General features: G+C 33.6%; 1 protein-coding gene across 12 annotated transcripts; it reads right to left on the reverse strand.

Moving 5' to 3' along the window:
• Nucleotides 1-431: 431 nt before the first annotated feature.
• Nucleotides 432-10,393, reverse strand: LOC141721342 (uncharacterized). 12 transcript variants are annotated; one of them, XM_074524245.1, is made up of 14 exons: nucleotides 10,123-10,392; nucleotides 9,334-9,441; nucleotides 8,438-8,526; nucleotides 8,263-8,301; nucleotides 7,662-7,750; nucleotides 6,004-6,089; nucleotides 4,064-4,135; nucleotides 3,176-3,265; nucleotides 2,377-2,419; nucleotides 1,943-2,049; nucleotides 1,543-1,644; nucleotides 1,067-1,257; nucleotides 893-962; nucleotides 432-737 (listed from the first exon to the last, which is right to left on the reverse strand). In XM_074524245.1, the coding sequence occupies exons 6-14, from the start codon at nucleotides 6,085-6,087 to the stop codon at nucleotides 633-635; spliced, it is 864 nt and encodes a 287-aa protein (XP_074380346.1). In that variant the 5' UTR covers nucleotides 6,088-6,089; nucleotides 7,662-7,750; nucleotides 8,263-8,301; nucleotides 8,438-8,526; nucleotides 9,334-9,441; nucleotides 10,123-10,392; the 3' UTR covers nucleotides 432-632. The 12 variants fall into 12 exon arrangements, with proteins under 12 accessions (XP_074380346.1, XP_074380341.1, XP_074380344.1 ...); XM_074524240.1 differs by having other exon boundaries at nucleotides 8,263-8,316; XM_074524243.1 differs by having other exon boundaries at nucleotides 9,269-9,441.
• Between the last annotated feature and the right edge of the window lie 16,078 nt (nucleotides 10,394-26,471).

Genomic DNA, 26,471 nt, shown 5'->3' on the forward strand with positions numbered 1-26,471 from the left:
TACCCTTGCCAACATAAAAATGCTAAAATTATATAATCTAATATTTTTTGTCAAATATGTAATCAAATATTTACATGAGAATAGTATTATGTAAAATTGTCCCTAAATAATCCATGACCCTTTTTTAATTACTGAAACTAAAATGGATATAGGGATTCATTTAAATAATAAATTGATGTCTAATATTTGAGATTTTTTTAAGAAATGAGAGAGAAAAAAAATCATTGGTAAAATGTTGTAGTCTTCAGATAAAATGGAAGCCAATTTCTAAAAATCACAGTAGTTTACAATGGGATTTTTTTTTACTCTAAATATAATAATTTTCTTTACACAAACAAACATCAGTAAAATAATTTCAAAACTATGAACAACTTTTTCTAAACCACACAGAAACCGAAATAAACAAACATTCACATGCAAGAAAAAAAAAATGTCAAAAAAACAGATATCCGTTTCTTTCTTATTAGGATTTCGAAGAAACCAAAAGTGATAAAAGTAATTGCGACAGAAAAGAGTACATAATTCAACGACCAAGTCTGTTCACAACACAGCTTGGATCAAACAGATATCCAATGACATACATTAGCCATATGGCAACTGTGGCTAACCAAAGATACCAAATCAGTTCACCATCATATATGCTCATACCCTGACCCTCCACTTGCTTGCATTGCTACACTAGCCCTTTGTACTTTGATGATCAGCTCCAATAGCCATCTCCGCATTGTCGGGTCTTCCTGCCAACAAACACCAGCAATTCGAGATTAGATCAAACTTCTTGGATGTGACAAATACATCGAACGTCCAAAAGGGCCCGGAGTTTGTCTTTTGTTTCTTTATAATTACATCCAGAGCTACAGTTGACAGATTATGAGTTCTGAAAAGTACTTACACGTAGATAGCTGCTAAATGTAGTATCTCTAAGCATGCTGGGAAGGCAAATTGTTAAGGCATCACAAGCTCTGCAACAATATAAGATCAAGGCATCTGTCAATAGTGAATATGGCAAAGCAGAGCCAACCTGACAAATTTCCTTAAGTATAACATTTCATATCGTGTCCTTTACCTTAAATTATCGGCTAGGCGCAAGTAGCACCGAATAACTTGCTTCAGAAGCCCTGATGATGGTTGCTCTGCGAGAGCAGCAATCATGTTGGCCAAGACTTGTCGCACAGTAAAAAATCGCTCCGGTGTGGTACAAATAAATGTCAGGCCATCATCATTCGACAAGATCCTTTGCACTATGTAAGTTGCAACCTGACATTAATACATCAGTTAGACATCTAAACAAGCCAGGCAAAGGTACAAAATGTTACCTTCATAATCATAACAATTATAAGTTATAAGTTGTGGTTCTTAACAATCTCGTGGAAACGTAATATACAAATTCATTTTATTCATAGTGTTCCCTTGCCTCAAACTGGTTTCTAACAATATCATGATAAAACCTTATACACCCAATTGTTTTACTGATAGTGATCCCTTGCCTCGAGAGAAAATAAAGGAAAGAACAAAGAAAAATTAATATAGCATTTAGGAGACCTCAACTGTCTTAGATGATACACTCCCCGTCTTCATTGCATCCAAGCACAGAAGAAAAGTTTCAGTTGGCAACAAGAAGCTTATTACTTCAGGATCATCAACCTGAAAAAGAAAAGAACTATTCCTGATTTGGATTTGAGAAATCTGAAGTGAGCAAACAAATGACATGGTTAAACAGATACCATGCATACAAAAAACATCCTCCTAGGGTAATAAACACAAGGAACTAAGGCACTGATACATTATTCCTCGGGTCAAATTACAAGCAAAATAATTTATAAGAGTAAGCAACAAGTCCATGTATCTTTATGTAACCAACTTGTCAAGTAAAAGTAAAATACATAATACATAGTCCGTGTTTGTGCGTGAGTATGTGTATAAATCAAGAGGAATAAAGTACCTTCACTAGGGCAGCAATGACACCTAAACTGGTATGCCTCAGGTTGTTGAAAGGCCTTAACTCACTGGTGATTTTAATAAAAGGATATATATATTGAAGAATCTGAGCTGCAAGAGAGTAAATGTGTCATGTTGCAGAGAACTCCCAAAAGATCGTAAAAATAATTATGAAAAGACTTGACCAAACCCGACTGTTTAAACCTCTAAGCACAGAAAGACTACATATCATGATGCCATATTATTTAGTTTAACGCAGACAGAAAACAAACCATATCAGAGGAAGAGGTTTCTATAACATGCTTTATAAGTAGGCCTATCACTCTATAATTGGTATTTAAATGATTTCGTCTTCCATAATTTTCTTCAATTTCTCACCCCACCTCCCCTTGCACAAATATATACTCTATAACTTACTGAAAATATACAGGTGTTTACCATTAAGTAACAACATCCTTGTATCTCGGTGCATGGCTACACACTGCAAAAAAATATTCCATAAGTGATGACCTGGAAGAGATGATATTACTAGCTGAAATACAAACCGAGTAAATTTTATCAAACAAAAGCAACCAACAGAATGGAAATTTATTTATCTAAACCAAAATTTCAATTAATTATAGGCAATCATTCGCAGCAAGGACCAAGGTTCACCATTTGAGGGGCTTCAGAAGACAAATTTAGGATATTTTGTCGAACTTATCATTTAAACTCATAATAGTACTCAAGTACAGTTTGCTGTCCTATACTTTTTTACCTGCAACTCATATCTAGCCTTAATGGGAACTTAACCATCTGAATGTCGAGTGATGTGTTCTTAGAAATTTCCCTTAATGTCTGGTCCATCCTCAGTACTTAATACTTATACAGAGGTAAAGATTTCATATCAAGAAGAGACAGCTGGAAGCTCATTACTTTGTTTGGAAGTCCACTGCTTTTAAAATAAAAGGGTCAAATAGAAGTATGAATTATATGATTATTGAATAATACTAGCCACTGTTCCAAAATTAGGGACAGAGGAAGCAACTATAAGAGGACGGGATAATAACTTAATCACAACATGTTGCAGCTATGGATAGTAAATCTTTTCACACAAATTGAAAAATCTTAACTATAAAACGAAAAACTTGACCAAGACAGTTATAAAGCTGGCAGTCCTCGGTGAGTAAAAATAAGAGTAATAACAGTTATATGTAAGAATATTTTTCCATAAATATGTAACAGTTAAGGAGAATACCTGGAAAAGCGCAAGCACATTGCAAACTCTGTTTGACTGCAGCAGAGTCAGATTAGGCGGTGATAAGACAGGGTAGACTGAAATAATCTCCTGCATTTACAAACCAAAGAAACATTATAGTAATTTTTAACAGATTTTTGGTTGATGCAACTTCATAGATAATAGATAATTGGTTAAAGCAAGAAAATTATTACAGTAATTTTTCAAACATTTTCAATTAGGTACAATACATACATGCAATTCCTGATGATAAAATATTTCTGTTTAAGGAACTAATTTAACCTAGTACCACAAGAATCAGTTACCACAAACCAAATTATATTCTACACAGTTTATAAGTAACATCCTCCTCATTTTATCTGATAAATAAGTGCAATTGGTGAACTGTCAAGAACAGGAGAGGTCAGCACAGGAATTAACAATTGATCAATAACAAGAGTCCTACATTTTAACTCTGTCTCTCAGTAGTTCGTAATAAGTCGCGTGCTTCTGATAAATAAGTGTCTAAGCATGTAAATATTATCCACGAGCCTACCAGAATAGGATAACAGATAAGTTATTCATTTGATCACTAAATCAGCATACCTACTAAAAAGCAACATATTTGAAGTTTTCTGGATAACTGAAAAGGCTGATGAAATCCAACATGATAACCTCCACACTCATAAGAACCGTACATCTACTGACTTTAACATTCCTTTTTAAGAATTAATTACATCAAACCGAGAAACTGGCATCATTATATGCACAAAATACATCCATCACTCGACATAAAATGTAAAACGTATTAGACATCGTATTTACTATTTAGTGACTTGCAGAAATGATTTTTTATATCAGTATAATAAACTGGGGGAGAAAAATTGCTATGAACTACATGAAGCATACCTGTATAAGTGCAGAAATGGTACCACACGAATTCCACAGTAATGGAGCCAATTCTTGAAATAATCCTCTCTTCTAAAATAAAACAAAGACGAAACAAGTTTATTAGGCATACCTGAATGAGTGCACTAAAAGTACCAAAAAAGAATTACATAAAAGCAGCCGAATCTTGAAATGATTCCTTCTTCTATAAAATATAACCGTATCATACTCTCAAATTGTAAAAATTACAGGAATATACAGTCTGTGTCTTCTTTTCATTTGATAATATCATACAGTTAAGTAATATAGCCACTTTGCCATATTTCCATTAGGATAAAAAATAAAATAAAGACAACCCAACTTTTGAATAATTTATTACATTTGATATTGACTCCCAGTTCCGCATGCTAAATAGTTGCACACCTATTAAACCAGTTAAACTTAACTTTTTTGTAAGAACAAAAAAGAAAAGAAAATCGACATTAAATCAGCTGCAGTGATAGTTAATCTTGGATGAGCAGTTTAAATTTTTTCCAGACAATTGTTTTCCTAGGAGAGAGGTGGTAGCAGGGAGGGCATCAAATGGCCACTGATTACAATGTAATATAACATTCACAGCTTTAGCCGGTGGACTTTCCAAGTCAGCAATTTCCTCCTTTTTTAAAAAAAAATCTGTTATCGAGTAACCTTAAATAAATGACTCTCATTCTACACTAGTGCTAGCAATAAATTGGTGGTGGCAGGCACTTTTTAGGTGATAGGAGAGAAATTAAGAAGAGAATGATCTTTCATGGTTTCAAAGGCAGTAATTTGTCGGTAAGATCTAGCTTGGGAAATTAAACACTGTGTAAATAAACAAAAGAGTCTGGAGGGTAATTAGGAAACTATGAGAACATTCTTTACTAAAACACACGATCACTAGACAAAATGGTACATACTAACAGTGGCAAAGGAGTGAATGACTTCAAATGCTGGGTAGGGAAATTCAAAACACTAAAAGGGGTAGGAATAGAACTTTTCTGAATTATCAGTTCATGTTCCGCTTATAGCTATCTCACACAGTAAGCAGTTAATCATAATAATTAGGGCACCTCATAAACAGGTTCTAGATCAAGTGTCCCATAAAAAAATTGACACGGACGGAGTGGCAACTATGCTTAGTGTTACTGGAACAATCTACAGAAGATTTAATTTTTTTATTAAAACTTCTTTAACATTGATAGACTTATCGTTAATGGAAAATGTTGGTTTTATTGATAAAAACGGGAAAAAATAACAAGAACAAATATTTTACCACCCTCAATCATAAAATTCTGAATACACACCCTTGTTTTGTAGGCTAGTACATTGTGATAACTACACCTAGAAGATAATGACTTTCAATAACTATCTCCAGTAACTTATTCATCCTAATCTTTTGAACTAATTCCACTTATCTTTTAACCAATAATTAACAATTTTGATTATTAAAATTCAAATAAAATTAATTAAAACAACTTTCAATTATTATTCTAACAGAAAGGAATTATTTCCAAAGACAGGTGAGTTGATTAAAAAAGAACATAACACGCATACAACAAATAAAATTGGGGATGGATAGAAAAATTAACATCAAGAAGGCAATTAAGGAAACTAACAAAAGTAGTTTTGAAATAAATCTAACTATATTCTTAGTTTTGTCGATAACAATAATGTCACAATTATAATATCAACAGACTTGTAACCACAATTAACTTGCAAAATTCACAGCAAAATTCACATCATTTTAGCATTTTAGAATAAATTAAGGCACAAAATAAATTAGTTTCTACGAGAGTTTATAACAACATACATCAAACATTATATGTATATTGCACGCTACACAGAAAGCCTAAAAAAGAAACAATATAACGCAATTTATGGAAACTAATCGGAAAGTGTATATATAACAAAAAATAAGACATCAATATATAGATACAGACCTTCGAGAGCTCGCGAATGGCGTACTCTCTTCGATCCGGATAGCTTATATTCAGCACAAGTTGCTCTAACATCAGGTTATCCATTCCTGCAAAACAAACACCACTGCTAATTTGCCGATTCTTTACCTTTTTCTCTATTTATTTACCTTCGAAATAAAATAACAAACACCCAATCACTTTTCTCTCCCTCTTTTAAAGACATATACTGTAAATAAAAAAAAAAGCTTCACTAGAAATACAGAAAATCTCCTAGATATTGATTGCATTTTTTGAGAATCTGCTAAATATTCAGTTAAATCGTATAACATTGTAACGTGTGTGCCATGAGAGGAAAGCCCAAAATTACAGCCCAGCCCAGCCCAAAGTTGCAGGCGTGACAACATAATTACCCATTACAGTAAAGGGGTATTGTAGTTTTTCGAATGCAGTGTCGTAGGGAAATATTAGAGAAAGAGTAAGGTATAATTAAATTATTTACGAGAATTGGTTTGTTTTTAGGAGATATCTCACCTCTCGAATAGTGAAAATTGCAAGCAATATTAGTAACTTCAATTTATGATATAGCTGGAGTCTTGTTTATATTTGTGTGTTCGTGGATTCTGTGAAAGCATTTGTGTTTAGTTCGTAGCAATGCGTATCGGAGCAAAATGGTCTACTAAAAAGGGAAATTTGGGGGCACCACCAACAAATTAACATAGATAAGTTGTTGAAGTAAGGTCTGGGCGATATGAAGTCTAATACGGCAGAGCAAATAGCTTTTGCAATTAAAACTGCTGCTCAAGATATGCAGAATTCCTTGATCTAGCATTTCACTATGACTATGGACCAAAGATCACCACGATTGGAAGATCGAATTACTAGATCTCATGAGCAGCATGATCTGATAATGAACTCCTTAAAGGATAACGAACTCCTTAAAGGATGAGCACTTCAAGTTCCAAAAGGGGAGGAGGTCGTTCATTTCTTCTTCGTTGCATGTTACTAAAACCACTAAGGGTTTGGAGGAACAAATTCAGGGTTGGTAGGTAAGAGTAGGTTGAGTTTAAATGAAGAAGGTCTGGAAATATTGGATCGACCCCAGGGCTCGGGACTCAGCTCTGGTCAATTTTGGGGAAGTAGCATTTGTACAGGTACGGGAGGAGATAAATTTATTGGGGGTCAACAAGGGCAGAATTTGGGACAATACAGTGAGATCAAACTGGAGACATGGTTGTGACTCTAAGCACATTGAATCATGTAACTCACTGTTTGTTTATTAACCATTAGATTTTTTACAATCGCCGAGGGCTAAAAGTGAGATTCAGAATTTACTTTAATGGAACCATTAGAATTCAAACAACTTCAGAATGAATATGTTTTGTAAACTTATTTATTCTCCTTAGTCAGGATCATTCGCGAGTAACCTTATATCATTGATTCAGAAACATTTCCATATTGTATTTTCTAATTAGCCAAAATATTTAATATGTATAGACTAACATTCAGGAGCCTGCAAGCTCTTCGTCTTTGTGTTTCTGTGTGGATGGGCATTTTATTGATTATAGAATGCATAGAAGACACTGTGATCCTATACTACATTCTTATAGCAATACAATAGTAGTGGGTAAGACAAAGACATTGCATTATTAGAAATCAGGTTAACTTTGGATTTTACTTACAGATTTAGCAATTGTAATTTAACTCGGATGTTTTATATGTCAATATCAAGTATATCAAGGAATCCTTGCCAACATATTGGTTATAGTACCTACAACAAAAAAGTAGGTTCCCGGTTAGAAAGAAATGACGAAAAAAGTCTATCATAAGATAATGTTCTATCAAACTACATTACCATAATGCGTTCATTTTCTTTGCTAACTTACCGTCTTACGCTTACAATCAATTTAATTAATATTTTACAGAATCTCACAAATATTTTCAAAGTGAGGTAGATAAAACATCAACAGCCATCCCTGAAGAAATAATATTTTTTATCAAAATGCAGAGAAATATGCTAAAAATTTTAAATAATTGGGACAAACAATTTTTTTGTCCTTCAAAATAATAATTTTAGGTTTTCACTAAATAAATTTTTAAGAAATATATACCTTGCATGCCAAAAACAATTAAAAAAGGCCAATTAACAGAAGCCATAAAGTTCAAAACATTGCACACACAACAACAATGATTTAGATCAACATCAATCTCAGTCTTCCATATTGGCCATAAAAGAAGCAAAAATTTTGTGTGTGCATCGTTGATAATGACAATGAAACCTACCTATATTGTGTTCCTCTACCAATCTGAGAATATCAACACCTGAACATAGACCAACTTATATAAACAAGAAATACTGAAGATTAGATTGTGCCTTGAAAGGTCAGATAGAGAGAATTAATTAGGGAAAAAAAGTACATACATATACAAAGATTTAGAATTAAAGAACTTCATATACCAATTAAAATTCGAGCGTAAAAATGAAGCACTTTAAAGTCTTCATATATAAAAAATCTCGTTCCCTGATCATCGTGCTGGCCTCGTTACCTATGGATGAATGAATTTATTGAAGTGAGATCAAACTTAAAAAAACTTTTAACGAGGAAAAAAATTAAGCTTGGTCACAGTAGTTGATCATGGAAATTGTTGAATCCTCTTCTAAAAGGGACACTTCTATTAGAGTAACAACGAATAATTACAGATACAGACTAAATAATAAACATAGGAGAAAGTCATTTTGCATCTTATAATTTTTATTTTCAGACTAAATTATCGGAATAAACATACAATGTTACCTTCTTAATAACCTGAATTGTATTATCTCCAAAATTGTCCTCAATCTACATGAATTAACTATTCGGTCAAAAACAATTGATAAGAACCTTGCGGGATCCCATCCACTTGGACTTGGAATCACAAACACATATCAGCATGTGGAAACATTGTAGTTTAAATTTAGAAAGGGTCGTGTAAGAGAAGTGAGTGAAATTACTTGGGTGTATGACTTGAGAACACATAACACTAACAACACTTAGAGTTAAAATGCATTCTGGAAAGTATCGACATAAGAAATTAAAGCGCAGTTGCCGGTATAAAAAATAGCAGTCATTCAAGGCTTGAATTTCAAGCCATTAAAAACCGACTACGAATGAACAATCATGAAAAAATATATATAAACGTTGGTTCTTCTTTTAACTCAATATGGCAATGAGAAAGGGTAAAAAATGTAGTTAGTCAATGAAAATATAATAAATTAACGGTTGGACAAGACAGAAGGTAACAAGAAGACCCAATCACATCCTCGATAAGATTATTGAAAGAGGCAACTTTTGGTTCCTGCCCACTAATTCTAACATGGAATTGTAGATACGCAAAGCTTTTTCTGGACAGGGATATTCGTGTCTCCAACTATATGTACACTCAGGAGACGGTTCCCAGTGCACTGCATAAGCTTGGTTCCATCTGCATCAGTGAAAAGACACCAATATTCAGTGCTGTAAATACAATAGAAAATAGAATGAATGCTTTAAAGTTGAAGTTATGTTTTAAGGGCTTGCATTCAGTCATAAGTAAAAATATAGGTAGGGATTTCTCCTGGCTTGTAGACTGACTTTCAAAATAACGAAACATAGCTCTTCCCAATCTACAAGGTTATATTTTGCACTTGCTTCTTCAGCAAGACACTAATAATATATGACATAAAAATGAAAGAGGTTCAAGGGAAAAATTCCCTTCTCTATAACAGGTACAACGCTATATGGCATCATCAACACAATTCTTGAAATATATAACGTTAAATGACTAGACAAACATTATTAGCTCTTAACATTGCCTAGAATCACACAAGTAGCACAAGAAGGAACCCTTTCAATAGGTCCCCTAGGGGTGTTAAAATGTACTCTATATTTTCAGCTATGTTTTTCTTCCTTTACGAGATTCTAACCAGTATGGCAGAGGGGGCTTATTATTATGAAATCTTTCTCGCGGAACAGGATCACCCACAATATTAAACAAAGACAGGAAATTAAATTGCAAAGAAAAATGCACATGAGAATTAAAATGTATAGTTGGCAGTCCACTTAACTACTTAAGCATGGTTTAATCTGTGCTGTTTAAAGACAGTCAAAGTATAGTAAGCAAAACCTAGGATTCAGCTTGGCAATTTAGCAAACACATTATAAGCAACTCCTGGGACTTTACGCATTGAAGTCTTTACAATTGTACCATAAACATAATTGTATGAAATGACATAGTACAAGTTGTCCAGAATGTGTGAGGGAAACGTGTTTGTGTAAAATGTAAAATGAGCAAAGGGTCTGTCTGAATTGTTAAATTTAGCAACTGGGTAAAATGCGGAAGAGACAAGTTTCTATAATGTTCGGCAAAATGTGAAAATAATTCCTTCAAATCAAAATCTTTCGAGAACCTCTTTTTTAACATTAATAATTAAAATAATTCTTTATATAGTATTGTAAAACCAGAATTAATTATACAACTATTAGATAACTACTAGTTTTAAACCCGTGCGATGCACAGATTGCACAAATTTTTTTTAATATTATATAATTTTTAAATTTTTTTTGAATTCAATTCTTAATTTTATTCATTTAAAATTTTAAATGATATGACTTCATAATAATTATATTAGTAGACGTATATATTCATAACTTTTTAGAATATTTAAACTTATTTAAAGTGATAACATTGGTAGGGGAAATGTTATTATAATGAAATTATTATTTTATTGAGGGTAAAAATATAATGTTTTCATTATGTTCGGACCGTAAAAAAATATTATTTTAGCATGGTGATTACTTAATCGATTAACTATAATTCTATAAAAGATATTTGAAAAAGACAATATTACTGATTAAACGATATAGTTTTATTGATAATTCTATGTGTATTTTAAAAAAAATAATATTTATATTTTATTTAAAAATTGATTTTTTAGTTCACATCGATAGGATGCGAATTATACTTATTCTAATATTAATTTGATTTATCTCGGATCAGTGGTTTGCATTATTTTATTTTAGCCCGATGCCTAATATACCGACCAAATTAAACTAATTATTTTTAATTTAATTTTCATTTTTTTATAGTCTGGAACAATAAGATAATTTTGTTTTAGATTGAATAATTAGTATATATGATTTTATTTTTGTTGGTCGAATAGTTTTTTATTTTAATTTTGTGTTAGTATGTATTAGTTGTATAATGTATTTTTTTATAATGGATAAATGAAATATATTTTATTTTGTTTATCCAAATTCATTAGTATAATTTTTTTAGGAGGATGGATAGTATTATTATTTTATCTTAGCCCGATTCACATGATATATATCAACTAAATCTTCATAATTATATTTAGTTTGCTTAAATTTAATTTAGCCCGAAGTAACAAATTAGAATAATATACAAATGAATATGAATTAAAATATAAATTGGTAGAAGAAGTTGAATTTAATATAAATTATAATGACATGGAGTTCGATATAAAATATAACTAAAATTGGTAAAGTAATAGAGTAAGTTGACTTCAATATCAATTGGAATTACAATTGATCGACCCAATAAGTAGAATTGAATAATTAAGTGAGTGTAAGTAAGTAATTTGAGCAAGTACCGACCGACTACAAAATTTTTGATATTTCATCTATTATTATATATTATAGATATATAATTGATGCAATGTTGACCCGAACGAACAAGAGATTGTCACAAATAACTTTATAAAAAATATTTTAAGTTGTCATGAAATTTCAGTATTTATATAACAAGATTATATTTACTGGATAAATAAATATAATTAATAAATTTTAAGCAGTTTTATTCTTATACATAGAAAAATTAGTAAAGGATGGACTTTAAAATATTATAGAATATTACAATATTGAGTTTATTCTTAATTATAATTGGTCCAAGTTGAAACTGTAATTTTTTAATACAAAATACGGAGGTTATTACTATACGGAGGATCTACTATATTAGGAAATGATCCAACTTTCTCCACATTAAAATTCAGTTCAAGTTTTCCGGGTAATTTTAGGCACATGCGTTACGTTTTTTACAGTAGCGTGATGAACTGATACTAAGTAACTTTTGGCGTATTTTAAGTATAATTTTGGTGTCTTTGTGGCGTGTTGGAGTCCTACGCCTTCAAGTCTAGACTGTCAAATTGATGTTCCTCTTACTCGGACGTATGTACATGATATTCCTTTTGGAGTGGCGTGTTAAATGGGCATTTTGGTGTTTCAACATTAATGTAATCATGAAAGAGATAATACGATAATTTATGTGATCCATATAATTATTTTTTATTTTTAATGTAAAACAGGTCGAATAAAATCATATATTTCAGTGTGTATATAAATTTCACTCATATATTATAATTTCAAATATGAAAATATAAAAATAATTATATGAAATAGTTTCATACAAAATTAAACAATTGCAAGAAATTCACTGCTTCATTCAAAAACTTTTAGATCCATATGTAAATTTAGGTATATGAAACAATATACAAATTTACATTTTTATAATTAGGCTATTATCCAAAATGTTTAAAGCCGGTAAATTTTTCAAATTATATTACTTGCTATTTTTTTTAAGAAAATAGCACCTTTCTTCTGATCCTTTTTTGAAATATAAAATTAGTTTGCTCTTTAAAAATTACATACAAATAGTTTAAATTTTAATATTACTCTTATTCAACAAAGTGGAATATGGGAAAAATAATTAGTTGAGTACAATGATCGTAGCTTTACCCGATTAGGAGGATAATATAAAAAAAAATTGAGTATTTTTCATAAATCGGGTCAAGTTTACAACAAATCACAATAAATCAATCTTGCAATTTTCACATACAATGATTGATCTAGTCTAATAAAAATCTCGAACACATTCATCCTTGTGAATATAGATTGTCACGAACACTTTATTTCATTGATATAACATTCTCATCGATCAAAAAACAAATTCTGATACATTTGTGAAAAAATGCTCAAATTTTGTGTTTTTTTAAATCGAGTAGTTACTGATGCTAAGTTTGAAATAAGTTTAAATATATTGGTCTAAATAAAAAATTGAATACATTTATAAATTATGTGTACACTTAACACTACTCAATTTATCACATAATTGTTGATTGATTTGACTTTTTGCGGTCAATTTGGTCAAATAAATAAAATTTAGCATTCTATTTTTTAAAAATAATATTACATATATTTTAAAAAAATATATTGAATAAACACGCATTATAAATTATTATTTTTTATTTATTTTCCTTACTAATATGAACATGATTATTTTACATTATTAATTAATTTGTATATATAACATCATTTTAATAAGCAGTTACTTAAAAATATATTACATTTTTTACATTTTTTTGCCGCAAATTATATTAGTTACTAAATACATGTTATGTCTTATTTTATATATATATATTTATATAATGACTATTTTTATATGTTAAATATTGATCAAAATTATTATCTTATTTCCAACTTTAATCATTTGGAAATATATAGTTATTAAATCAATATACAGGAAAAAAATATGAATAATAATGTTATTTCATGAATTGCAATATGGGGCTGAAATTTTACTATTTCGCGACACATATATATTAAGTATTTAATTAAAAACATAGAAGATGTTATGGTATGTGGTATGAGAATTAATATGTAGACTTTGGTTCGATTCCCACCAACAACATTGTTTTAAATTTAAGTAGATACAAGGGTAAATTCGTCATTTCATATGAATAAAATATCTCACTAATTTTATACCCACGATGGGCTATTATAAATAGGAGGATAATAAATTGCTTCAGAAGTTTGGTTCAGAAATATTAATTTGCTCATGAGATAAGAGATTTATATATAAAGCATTTTGTGCATCGCACAGGTATAAAACTATACGTATAAATTATGGTAACACGAAATAATGATAAAAAATATTTTTAATATCGTTTCATTGTGTAAAATATTTTTTATAATATCAAAGCATAAAATAGTTGTCTATAAAAAAATTATGGTATGTCTTGTATTCTGTATATATAATTATTATATGGTTGTTACTTATTTCAATACTGTGCGAATTCTCGTCAAATTAATTATTTCATTTTTGTGTAAATTCTCGCCAAATTAATGTAGAATTTATAAAGTTTTATATTGTTGATGTTAGAGGCCATCTTAACAAGAGTTGCTAAAATGGGACCGAATATAGGACCCAATATAGGTGCAAAGGATGAAGACCTAATATAATCAACGACTTATGGTTGAATGTGGCCAAATAACGAGGGTAGACGTGATCAACACATTCATAATGTCTACCAAAAAGTTATTTAGATCTCTTGTATTCTTGAACCTATTTCGATCAGATTAACTCTTTATTTCAAGAATTGAATCGGAGAACAATAACTCCCATTTTCTTATTTATAGGTCAATCAAAGGAGGATTCCAACCCGTATGTATGTTAATAACATCTCTCATAAGTTTATCAAAATTTCATCTCCAAGAATGTAGTCATACCATCCGTAATTGGATGAATTCCCATAGAAGGTTACCTGTCATAGGACTACCAGGCAGAGCTCTCTAAAATGAGCATGATCCCGATGTAGTATAGAGTATCGCAATTTAAGATAAGGACAAGCTCATGGATAATAAGTGAACATTTTTATGATATATAATTACATATTTAGCGACTATTAAATCATGTTAGGTCCCAATATTTTTGTAGAAGGGGGTTGAATACAAGCTATACCGTTTAATCGAATAAAATGCGGAATAAAAAAGTGAAACAAAATTCAAGTTAAATAAAACTATTATTAAACTTGAAAGATGTTACAACAACGGTATCGTTTACAAGAAATTAATCTCAAATAAATTATTTCAAATCTAGAATAAATTCGACATGAACTTTTTATATTTTTGAAATAAAAAGGATCAAATGCTAAAAGTAATTTGAGATTAAGTTCTAGGGATTTTGATCCGCTAGATAGTTACACAAGAACAAGAGAAGGATTTCTAGTGGTTTAGATTTAACAATAAATACTAGAAATTAATGTCTTGAGAAATTGCAGTAAGTTCTCTGCTTTTGTTCTGTGTTCTTCAGTTGGTTTGATATTCAATGTTGTTATGTTGAAAATCAGTTTCTGTTGTTTTCTATTCAATCAACCCACTTGATTTAATTGGCAAGACAATCCTTTTAGCTCAGCAAGACAATCCCAACAGCTAGTAGAACTTTCGGTAGGACTATTGATTGAACTGGTAAGACTATCGGCAAGACAATCATTTAAGCTGGAAAGATTATCGGCAAGACAATCTAAAAAGACTTGGAAAGACTTTCGGTATGACAATCCAATTGTCATACCAGTTCAAATATTTGTCTTGCTGAGTTAATTTTGAATATTAATTCAAAATCATTTTTGAAAAATGCATAATATTAATTTAGAATTAATTAACCAATTAATTCAATTAATCAATAAATTAATCTTTGCAGATATAATTTATTTTCTTAATTAAATTATATGACTTACTGAATTAATAGAGAATTAATACTGATCTTGAACAGCAACCACTCTTCTGACAATCTTCTGAAAATCACTGAAACTTATGAATCCATTTCACCACTTCAATGTTGACACTGGATGTAGTGTCTGGTTCATGAATGACTAACATCTGTGATGTTTCTTCATGTTTTGATTTTCTTCAGATTAAATCCCTGTAATTAATTGATACCCTAACAAGATCTCTGTCACTTGATTAAATCCACAATCTTGATTTATATCACTGAGGCTTGATCAATTTCTTGAGCTTCTTCCAGTGAATTAAGTCCTCAAGTCTGTAGATGAACAATGTTACTTAATCCTTTGACATATGTTACTTTGAGAGATCTCTCTGACGATAGAACCACTATTTACTTGTTACATCCTTATTTGATGAGTTAAATCCTCGAATAAACAAATAGGCTATGACATATGCCTTTCAATCTCCTCCTATTTGTTTGTTAGACAATAACAACAAATACCTAGAGGATAACTCAACTAACAAATAAGAAAAAGATATAAACAGTAATGCAAAGTAAATAGCAGAAAAGTTCTGGATTATATTTAACATTTTCTAGATTCCAAAAGAAATTTACAAGTGAATACAAGATAGATGTTCCTCTAGACTGAACATATGACTACATTGGTCTATCTTGATTCATAAAGCTCTAAGCATATTACATTAAGTTTTGAGCTAATTGAATTCAGTTGTCTTCCCTTCCGAATTCACCTTCTTCCAAATCTTGAAGCAACTCCTTGTCAAAGACACGATCCTTTTCTGAAGTGAAGCTGGCTGGTCTGACTGGTTGAACTCCAATTGACTTTAGCTTATTCTTGAACTGATTGTACCTTTTAATATTCTTTTCACAATAAGCTTGAATCAGATCAGCAGCTTGAGTTTTTAACATGGATGAGTATCCGACAGTTCTTAAGTGATGTTCCATCCAGACAAGATGCTTAGCAGAGTAGTCTTTAAGAGATTGTGCATCGAGATGTCAGATTTGAAGACAGTCAGACTTAAAGAATCTTACCTGATGAGGATTGTTGACCACTTGAGGACTAGCCCTGCTGGCAAACTCTTTGAGCCTTTCTCGAAGAACTTCATTCAATTCTGAGCTTCTTTTTACTTTGTTGAGTAGAACCCAAATCTCAGATAAAGAACGATTCTCAAACAAGTGAAGTGATACTTTGAAAGATCCTTCATTATGACAATATACAAAGATGCTCATTTTATTTAAAGATCTGTCAAAGGCAGCTGTGATCCTTGAGACTTCAGTCTTGATAGCATTCATGTACACGTCATTATTTGGATTAGAGATTTCCAGCTTGTCAAGAAGGTGTAGAAACTGCCTATCATTGTTTGTGCTCAGCTGAGGCATATCAAGTACTCTCCTAGCTTCATCCCATTTTTCACCAATCTTCAGTTTGACATCTCTTCTCCTTTCTTTAGCTTTAATGTCATGAAGACGTTGCTTTTCAAGAGTTTCTGTTCGTTGAATGTCTTTCCTCGTGTCAATGATCTGGGATATCTTTTTAAGTTCAACTTCTTTTCTCTTCAACTCTGACTGCTGCTGCTGAAACTCTTTCTCAAAAACATGATCCACTTGAGCTTCCTCCTCTCATTCTTCAAAATCACTTTCCTCCTCAGCTTCAAAGAAACCATCTTTATCTTCCAAGACTGGTTCAGTGGGAATGTCAAAAATATCAAAGTCATCCTGTTCTCCACTATAGTAGACATCATCAGTCTTCTTTGTGTCTCCAGCAGAAGAATTTTTTTCTTTACCCTTTTCACTTCTCCCTTGCTTACCATCTTTATCTTCCAAGACTGGTTCAGTGGGAATGTCAAAAATATCAAAGTCATCCTGTTCTCCACTATAGTAGACATCATCAGCCTTTCTTGTGTCTCCAGCAGAAGAATCTTTTTCTTTACCCTTTTCACTTCTCCCTTGCTTCTCCCCCTTAGTTGATGAATCCTCTACATATTTTCCTTTAGACCCTCCATGACCTCCATTACCTCCAGAGCCTGAGCCTTCACCAGACTACCCTTCAAAGAAAGTCCTTTATTCTTCATTAGGGCAATGAGAATTTTTTTATCATGAAATACAAGTGCTTCATCCCTTCATTGAGATGTTCCATGCCCATTTCTATCTTCACGAATCTGGAAGAGTCCAGTGAATGATTCATTTCAACTAGGTCTTCAAGAGAATTCATTCTAGTATGGAGAGAGCAGAAGTTTGTAATATCGTCGGCTGATAAAGTTGGAGATTCCTGAATGGAATTAAGCTTTGGTATCACAGTGGTCTTGAAAGCTGAGATATCATTTCTAATGAATGCCAGCTGATTGTTGACAGAGGTGGAAGAAGAAGACCGTTCAACCACTTGTGCTTTGAATGTTTGAGCCTCAGCCTGACTTTTAGCAAGTTGTTCTTTCAGATCAGCAATTTGAGCTAACAGATTTTCAGTGTTTGTATCTGTGTGTGCGCTCACCTGAATATCTTTCCTATTTGGTTCACTCAACTCACGTGCTTGTGTTTCTCTCAATATAAGTGCTCGTGAGGAGCCATCCTGTTGCTGATCTTCTGTACCTGCAATTGAAATCATCATAGCCTCTTCAAGAGAGGTCAGTGGTGGTGCAATGGGAATTCACGAGTCCCGATCCTCAGTCAAATCTATCTTTTCATGTGAAATAGATGTCTGAATTACTTCAGGGATAGATTGACCGAGTTGCCCTCCACTTTCTCCAGATAAATCTACGAGTGGAGAATCCCGTGAGGGAGCCAGAGGTGTTGGATTTGGGAGGGGAGAAAATGACTCTATTAGAGGTGGCTGAGAGTCAGATTTTCCCTCAGAAGCATGTGACTGCTCTTCTGCCGTAACTATGGCAGGCACTGTAACCGACTCAATGTGCACTCCTCTCTCTGTGTCCTGAGTATAATCTATTGGTCTGTATGCTTCCATTGTGAGTAATGAAAGTGTGCTTGACTCAGTACAAGATGCCATGGCCCTATGGCGAATTTCAATAGATTCATCCTGTTGAGAGAATGTCTCTAGTAACTGTTCATTGGTCATATCAAAGTCCATGTCCTGTTGGGAGGACACAGATGGGCTTTCAGATGCCTCAGTAAGTGTTTTTCTTTTCTTGGGACGAGGCAGAGCTGAGGGTTCATTCACATCCAATAACATACTACTTCCTACTAACCTTCTCGGTAACATTTTAGACAGTGGGGGAAAGGTTGAGACAGGTTGAGACTCTGTGTTTGGCTCTATGACCTGGGATTGAAGCTGCGGTTCTACAACTTCATGGTCAGCCCTATCAACCACTGGGGGTCTTTCAACAGAAGTAGGAATGGTGTGAAAGTGAGGAATTATTACCTGCAGTGGAAGAGCATCTGATATTTGAGCCTGGGTGGCTTGAACCACTGGAGGTTGAGGTTGCTGTTCATGACCGGGAAGATTGAAAAATTGGTAAAGGAATGAAGGTGGCCATGAAAGTAGATACAAGTACTGGAACTTGCATGAATTTGAAGGAAGTGTCTTGGCGTGTGTAGATCTTTTTGCTTACGGGAGGGGGTTCAGCTACTGATGAGTTAGCAAAAAGAGCCTTATGCTCAGGTGTGAGAAGATGTTCTGCTATAAGCATGAGAAAGCGAGCGTAATAGCAAGAAACCCTACGATTTGTGGAATGATCACGCTTAGCTGAAATGAGACGTCTCAGAAGAATGGGTAAAAGTAATTTGCCAACATTGATCCTTTGATTGAAAACAACCGTAAGACCAATATACTGCAGAGTGGAAGTGATATTGTGAAAATTTGATTTAGTGCAGTTGGCAAACACTTTGGAAAGAGTATCAAAGAAAATGTCCCATTCAGAAACTGTTAGGAATATATGTGCATTAGTTTGATGATATGTTTAACAAAACACTTAAGTAGAAATTTAGTGTCAGTAGCCTCAACGGATAAGACCACTTTGGCTATCCGTTGATGGTGTAGCTTTACTTAGAAATAAGTCTAGTATTGTAGCATATTTCAGTCTCTGTATTTAAAATGTAATTCTTAGAAGTTGAGAGAAACTATAAGTCATGTTGACTACTAGATGATATGCAGATAGGAAGGCCAATTGTAAATATTTCATGCCTTGTAATTTTGTATAAATGAAGTGGTATCAACGGATGACTTAAAGACCTTCAACGGATGAGAAGCTAAGCTTCAACGGATGTCTCTAAAGCTTCAACGGATAACATCCTTCAACGGATGAGAGCATCAACGGATGAGAGCATCAACGGATAAATGCATCAACGGATGAAAGCTTCAACGGATGTTCTGCTAATTAGCCGTTGATAAGTGGTAGTTGTACCTACAGACAGAGGCACATGGGTTGACAGAGAAAACTGAGATGTGGTAGCCGAATTTCAGGATCAACAGAAAAAGCAGCCGTTCTTCTTTAGTACAAAGATGCAATAGTCAACAAAGTACTTGAATGAACAGGAAAAGAAGCAAGTGAAGAACTTATTTTACTATTGTAATTTTATATTGTTTTTCACTTGTACACTTGGTAATATATAAACCAAGAAGAAGCTAGTAATTAGAGAGAGATTTTCCAGAGCTGTTAAGAAATATCTTGAGAGAAAATTCATCTAGTTTGTACTAGGATGCAGCTGTGATCAACATTGTTGAACACAGATTTTCTAATATACCATCTCTGGTGGAACAACAAATCCACCAGAAAAGTTTTTAAAGTTTGTTGTGTTCTTTACATTTTGTGTTTGAATATATATCTGTCTGCATTAGCTCAAAGCAATTCATACACTTGTTCATCTAGAACACACTGCTTTAATAAACTTCTCAAAACCTGAAAAAGTTTTGAGATTTACATTCAACCCCCCTTCTGTAAATCTCATTGTTAGTCCTCTAGGAATAACAATTGGTATCAGAGCAGGCTCTTGACATACAAAGAGTTTAAAGATCTTGGAATCTAACAAAGATGAGTAAGAAGGATATTGGAGTAAAGATCCCAGTTCTTGACAAAGACAGTTATCACCACTGGAAGGTGAAAATGCACCTTCATCTACTCTCCCAAGATGAAGGTTATGTAAACTGCATTGAGAATGGTCCTCACATTCCCCACAAAGTAGCCACAGTTGCTACGGCCACAATTGCTGTTGGTCAATCCATTCCAAAACCTAGAGCAGAATGGACAATGGAAGACACAGAAGAAGTCCACAAGGATAAGAAGGCTATGAACATTTTGTTTAATGGTCTTGACAAGGATATGTTTGATAATGTGATAAATTGTTCAACTGCCAAAGAGGTTTGGGACACAGTTCAGTTGCTGTGTGAAGGTACAGAATAAGTAAAAGAGAACAAAATGCAGCTTCTCATTCAACAGTATGAGTACTTTCATTTTGAAGAGAATGAATCTTTAAATGACACATTTAATAGATTCCAAAAGCTGTTGAATGGACTGAAGCTGTATGGTAGAGTGTACCAGGTGAAGGATTCAAATCTTAAATTTTTGAGATCCTTACCAAAGGAATGGAAACCCATGACTGTTTCCTTAAGAAACTCTCAGGATTATAAGGACTTTACTCTTGAAAGATTATATGGAATCTTGAAGACTTATGAACTAGAGTTGGAACAGGATGAGGTATTGGAGAGGGGGAGAAAGAAAGGAGGTTCAGTTGCATTAGTAGCTGAAAATGAGAAAGAATGCAGAAAAGAAACTGTGAGATCTACATCAAGCTCCAAAGATGGTGTAAGAAATCCAGAATCAGACAAGGGTAAAGAGCAAGTTGCTGAAAATGAAGACAACTCCAGTCAAGATGACTCTGATGGTATTGATGAGCATCTTGCATTTCTGTCCAGGATATTTGCAAAGATGAAGTTCAGGAAAAACACTAGAGCCACTAAACCCTATAAGAACATGGTGGACAAATCCAAGTTCAAGTGTTTTAATTGTGGTATAAGTGGACACTTTGCAAGTGAGTGCAGAAAGCCAACCTCTGAAAAGAAGAAATTTGAACAAGTAGATTACAAAAAGAAATATTTTGATCTACTCAAACAGAAGGAAAGGGCTTTCATTACTCAAGAAAAGGACTGGGCAGCTGATGGAGATGAAGAGGATGAAGATGTGGATTATGTCAACCTTGCTCTCATGGCTGATTCTGAAGAAAACGAAGTTAGTTCATCAAGCAATCAGGTAATCACTACTGATTTAACACAGCTTACTAAAGAAGAGTGCAATGATGCTTTCAATGACATGTCTACTGAATTGTATCATTTGCGTGTGTCTCTTAAATCTCTTGCTAAAGAAAATAGTAGGATCAAAGAGAACAATCTGTTTTTAAGTAATAGAAATACTGTGTTAGAAAATAAGTTGATTGACCTAGAGAAAACCAAATTGCATTGTATATCTGTTGAAAATGAACTAGCTGAATCTGTTAAGAAAGTAGAAATACTTTCCAATCAATTAGAGAAAGAGCAAGAGGTGATTAAAGCCTGGAAAACATCTAGGGATGTAAGTGCTCAAATTGCCAAAGTCCAAGGAATTGAATCATTCTGTGAAACTGCCTGGGATAAAAATAAAAAGAAACTGGAATTAATTGATGGACTGTCAACGGATGTGGAATCAACGGATGATGAAAGTTATCCGTTGAAGGAAGAAAAGGAACATCCGTTGAAGGTTCCTCAATTAAAACAGGCAGATGTTTCTAAAAGAGAAAATCTAAAGAAACTCAACAAAAAGTTTGGTTCAACTTCAAAGAACTTTGTCAAAGAAGGAGCAAGCACATCCAAAGATGTCAGAAAGGTGAATGTAGGGCACATGACCTTAGAACAGTTAAACAATAGGCTCAAGATGGTTGAGGATAAAAAGGAATCCAAAAGGAAATCCAACAGAAATGGGAAGGTAGGAGTTAACAAACATAACAATTACACACCTGACAAGTATGCTCCTAGAAAAAGCTGTGTGCATTGTAGTAGTGTTAATCATCTATCTGCTAATTGTAAATCTATTAAGAAATCTCCCATAACTGTACACTCTTCCATGCCTAACATGTCTGTATCACCTCTACATGCTATGCCTGTTATGTCTCAACAAAATCCTTATGCACATTTTGCAAACATGCCATATTTTAACAATCCTTATCTTGCTGCATTCAGTATGCCTCAAATGCCATACAATATGCCAATGTGGAATAACATGTATGCACAATCCATGCCTAATAATTCTATAAATGTGCTGGATAATGTTGTGACTAACCCTACACCTCAACCAACCACATCTAAGACCAAGGTTGACTCAAACTCACCTAAGTCTAAAGATGCAGGAGGAATGAAGTCTAGGAGAAAGGCTAACAAGAATGGACCCAAGGAAACTTGGGTACCAAAATCAAATTGATTGATTTTGTGGTGTGCAGGAAAATAGAAGAAATCTATGGTACTTGGACAGTGGCTGTTCAAGACACATGACTGGAGATTTCTCCCTGCTCACAGAGTTTAAAGAGAGAGCTGGCCCCAGCATAACCTTTGGAGATGACAGCAAAGGGTTTACTATGGGATATGGCTTGATTTCAACAAGGAATGTCATCATTGAAGAAGTTGCATTAGTTGATGGTCTCAAGCACAACTTACTGAGTATCAATCAACTATGTGATAGAGGGAATACAGTTTCCTTCAATTCTGAAGCCTGTGTTGTCACTAGTAAGGAAGACAACAAAGTGGTTCTAACTGGAGTTAGAAAAGGAAATGCGTACTTAGCTGACTTCAACTCTACAGATGCAGAATCTATTACTTGTCTCTTCAGCAAAGCAAGTTCAGTTGAGAGTTGGCTATGGCACAAGAAGCTATCCCATTTGAATTTCAAAACAATGAATGATCTAGTCAAAAAGGACTTAGTAAGAGGAATTCCTCTTGTTGAATTCTCAAGGGATGGTCTGTGTGATGCTTGTCAGAAAGGCAAACAAAGGAAAGCATCATTTCAGAAGAAGCTTGAAACAACAATTGATGAACCATTACAGCTGCTACATATGGATTTATTTGGACCAGTCAATGTATTGTCAATAGCAAGAAAAAGATATTGCTTAGTGATTGTAGATGATTTCTCAAAGTTCTCATGGGTCTGTTTTCTTGGATCAAAGGATGAAGCAAGTGAAATCATTATCAATCACATCAGGCAAGTCAACAATCATCCTGACTTGAAGGTTAGAAATATCAGGAGTGACAATGGAACTGAGTTCAAGAATTTAACATTAAGGCTGTTCTGTGAAGAAAATGGAATCATGCATGAGTTCTCAGCTCCAAGAACACCTCAGCAAAATGGGGTTGTTGAAAGAAAGAACAGATCTTTAATTGAAGCTGCCAGAACAATGCTTGAAGAATCAAAGTTACCAACATATTTCTGGGCTGAAGCTGTTAATTGTGCCTGCTTCACTCAGAATATTTCTTTGATCAATCAAGCTAAAGGCATGACTCCTTATCAGTTGTTCAAGAGAAGAAAACCAACTCTAAACTTTCTTCATGTCTTTGGATGTAAATGCTTTATACTGAGGAATCAATCTGACCATAAAGGGAAGTTTGATGCAAAGGCTGATGAAGGAATATTTGTTGGTTATTCAGCTGGAAAATCTTATAGGGTCTACAATCTAAGAACCAACATTGTTATGGAATCTGTGCATGTTGTATTTGATGATAAAAAGATTGATGGACTAACAGATGAGGGACATAATGAGAGACTCAAATTTGACAACATTGAGATATATTGTGATGATAGTGAAGAGGAGACTGATGGAGATGACACTTCAAAAGGGATTCAAAACATGCCCCTGGATAATGCACAAAATACTGCATCCATTGATAGAAGCAATGCAGTATCCGCTGAAAGACATAGTGCATCATCCATTGAAGTACAAAATGAAGCATCCGTTGATCATAGTTCATCAACGGATAATCGATTTACATCATCAGTTGATAGAACTCCAAGTTCCCTGCAAAGGACCAACAACTCAGGGGGAGTTTCAACTAGTCAACACTCTGTCTCACATCATGACAATACTGAGGCCACCTCATCTAGAGCACATCTTCCACCACAAAGGAAATGGACCAAGAATCATCCCTTTGAACTGATCATTGGTGATGCATCATCTAAAGTGCAAACAAGAAGAGCTACCCAAGATGAATGTCTGTACAGTAGTTTTCTATCTCAGGAGGAACCTAAGAAAGTGGAAGAAGCTCTATTGGATCCAGATTGGATATTAGCTATGCAGGAAGAGCTAAACCAATTTGAGAGAAACCAAGTTTGGAAGCTGGTACCCAAACCAAAGAACAAGAGTCCTATTGACACAAAGTGGGTATTCAGAAACAAGATGGATGAAAATGGCATTATCATAAAGAATAAAGCCAGACTGGTTGCTAAAGGCTATTCTCAGCAAGAGGGAATAGATTTTGATGAAACATATGCTCCTGTTGCAAGACTTGAAGCCATCAGAATATTTCTAGCCCATGCAGCCCATGCCAATTTCAAAGTCTATCAAATGGATGTCAAGAGTGCATTTCTAAATGGGAAATTAGAGGAAGAAGTCTATGTAAGTCAACCTCCAGGATTTGAAGATCCAAATTTTCCAGACTATGTGTATTATCTGTTGAAAGCACTCTATGGACTGAAGCAAGCACCTAGAGCCTGGTATGAAACCTTATCAAAATTTCTTTTGGAGAATCACTTCACTAGAGGTACTGTTGATAAAACTCTCTTCTTTAGGGATGTTAATGGCTCTAGTATACTTGTTCAAATTTATGTAGATGACATAATATTTGGCTCTATAGATGATAAACTTTGCAAAAAGTTTGCTAAGCTAATGCAAAGTAAATATGAAATGAGCCTAATGGGAGAACTAACCTATTTTCTTGGTTTACAAGTTAAACAAGTTAGTGATGGAATTTTCATTAGTCAAACTAAATATATTTATGATCTTTTAAAGAAGTTTGACTTAATGGAATGCTCATCTGCAAAAACTCCCATGGCCACTGCCACCAAACTTGAATTAAATAAGACTGAAAGGTCTGTGGACATTACAAGTTATAGAGGCATGGTTGGTTCACTTTTATATTTAACTGCTAGCAGACCAGATATAATGTTTGCTACATGTCTGTGTGCTAGATTTCAAGCTGATCCTAGGGAGTCTCACTTAATTGCTATCAAGAGAATTTTCAGATATCTCAAGGGTACACCAAATTTAGGAATTTGGTATCCTAGAGAATCTGGCTTTGATCTGATTGGTTATTCAGATGCAGACTATGCAGGTTGCAAAATAGACAGGAAAAGTACAACAGGCTCCTGCCAATTCCTGGGAAACAAGCTTGTATCATGGTTTAGCAAAAAGCAAAATTCAGTCTCTACTTCTACAGCTGAGGCTGAATACATTGCTGCTGGAAGTTGCTGTTCTCAAATGTTATGGATGAGGAATCAACTCCTTGATTATGGACTTCATGTTGATAGAATACCTATCTTTTGTGACAACACAAGTGCCATAGCCATAACAGAGAATCCTGTACAGCACTCAAGGACCAAGCACATTGATATCAAGTACCACTTCATTAGGGAGCATGTCATGAATGGTACAGTGGAACTACATTTTGTTCCAAGTGAACAACAAATTGCTGACATATTTACCAAGCCACTTGATGAATCAACATTCACAAGATTGGTAAGTGAGCTAGGTATGCTTAATTACTCTTAAAATTCATGTCTTCTTTGCAATTTGATGAGAAGCCTGAAATATATTAGTTGCTAGAACAAATTTGACTTTTAACAAAGTTTATTCCATCAACGGATGTTCCCTATTCGTTGAAAGTCAAAATTGCTCTATCAACGGATATTCATTATCCGTTGAAAGACAAGTATATCTCTGGAACTTTTATCCGTCAACGGATAAAGCTGAAGTAC

This window comes from Apium graveolens, chromosome 4 (genome assembly GCF_009905375.1).
Source record: "Apium graveolens cultivar Ventura chromosome 4, ASM990537v1, whole genome shotgun sequence".
Classification (NCBI taxonomy): Eukaryota; Viridiplantae; Streptophyta; class Magnoliopsida; order Apiales; family Apiaceae; genus Apium; species Apium graveolens.

What these genes read in the sequence shown, in the direction of transcription:
- LOC141721342 (XM_074524245.1), bottom strand. Translation starts at nt 6,087, where the DNA reads ATGGATAACCTGATGTTAGAGCAACTTGTGCTGAATATAAGCTATCCG. An exon ending in TCATTGCTGCCCTAGTGAAG is followed by an intron (nt 1,645 to 1,942) that starts GTACTTTATTCC and finishes TTTCTTTTTCAG; the next exon opens with GTTGATGATCCTGAAGTAAT. An exon ending in CGCCTAGCCGATAATTTAAG is followed by an intron (nt 963 to 1,066) that starts GTAAAGGACACG and finishes ATATTGTTGCAG; the next exon opens with AGCTTGTGATGCCTTAACAA.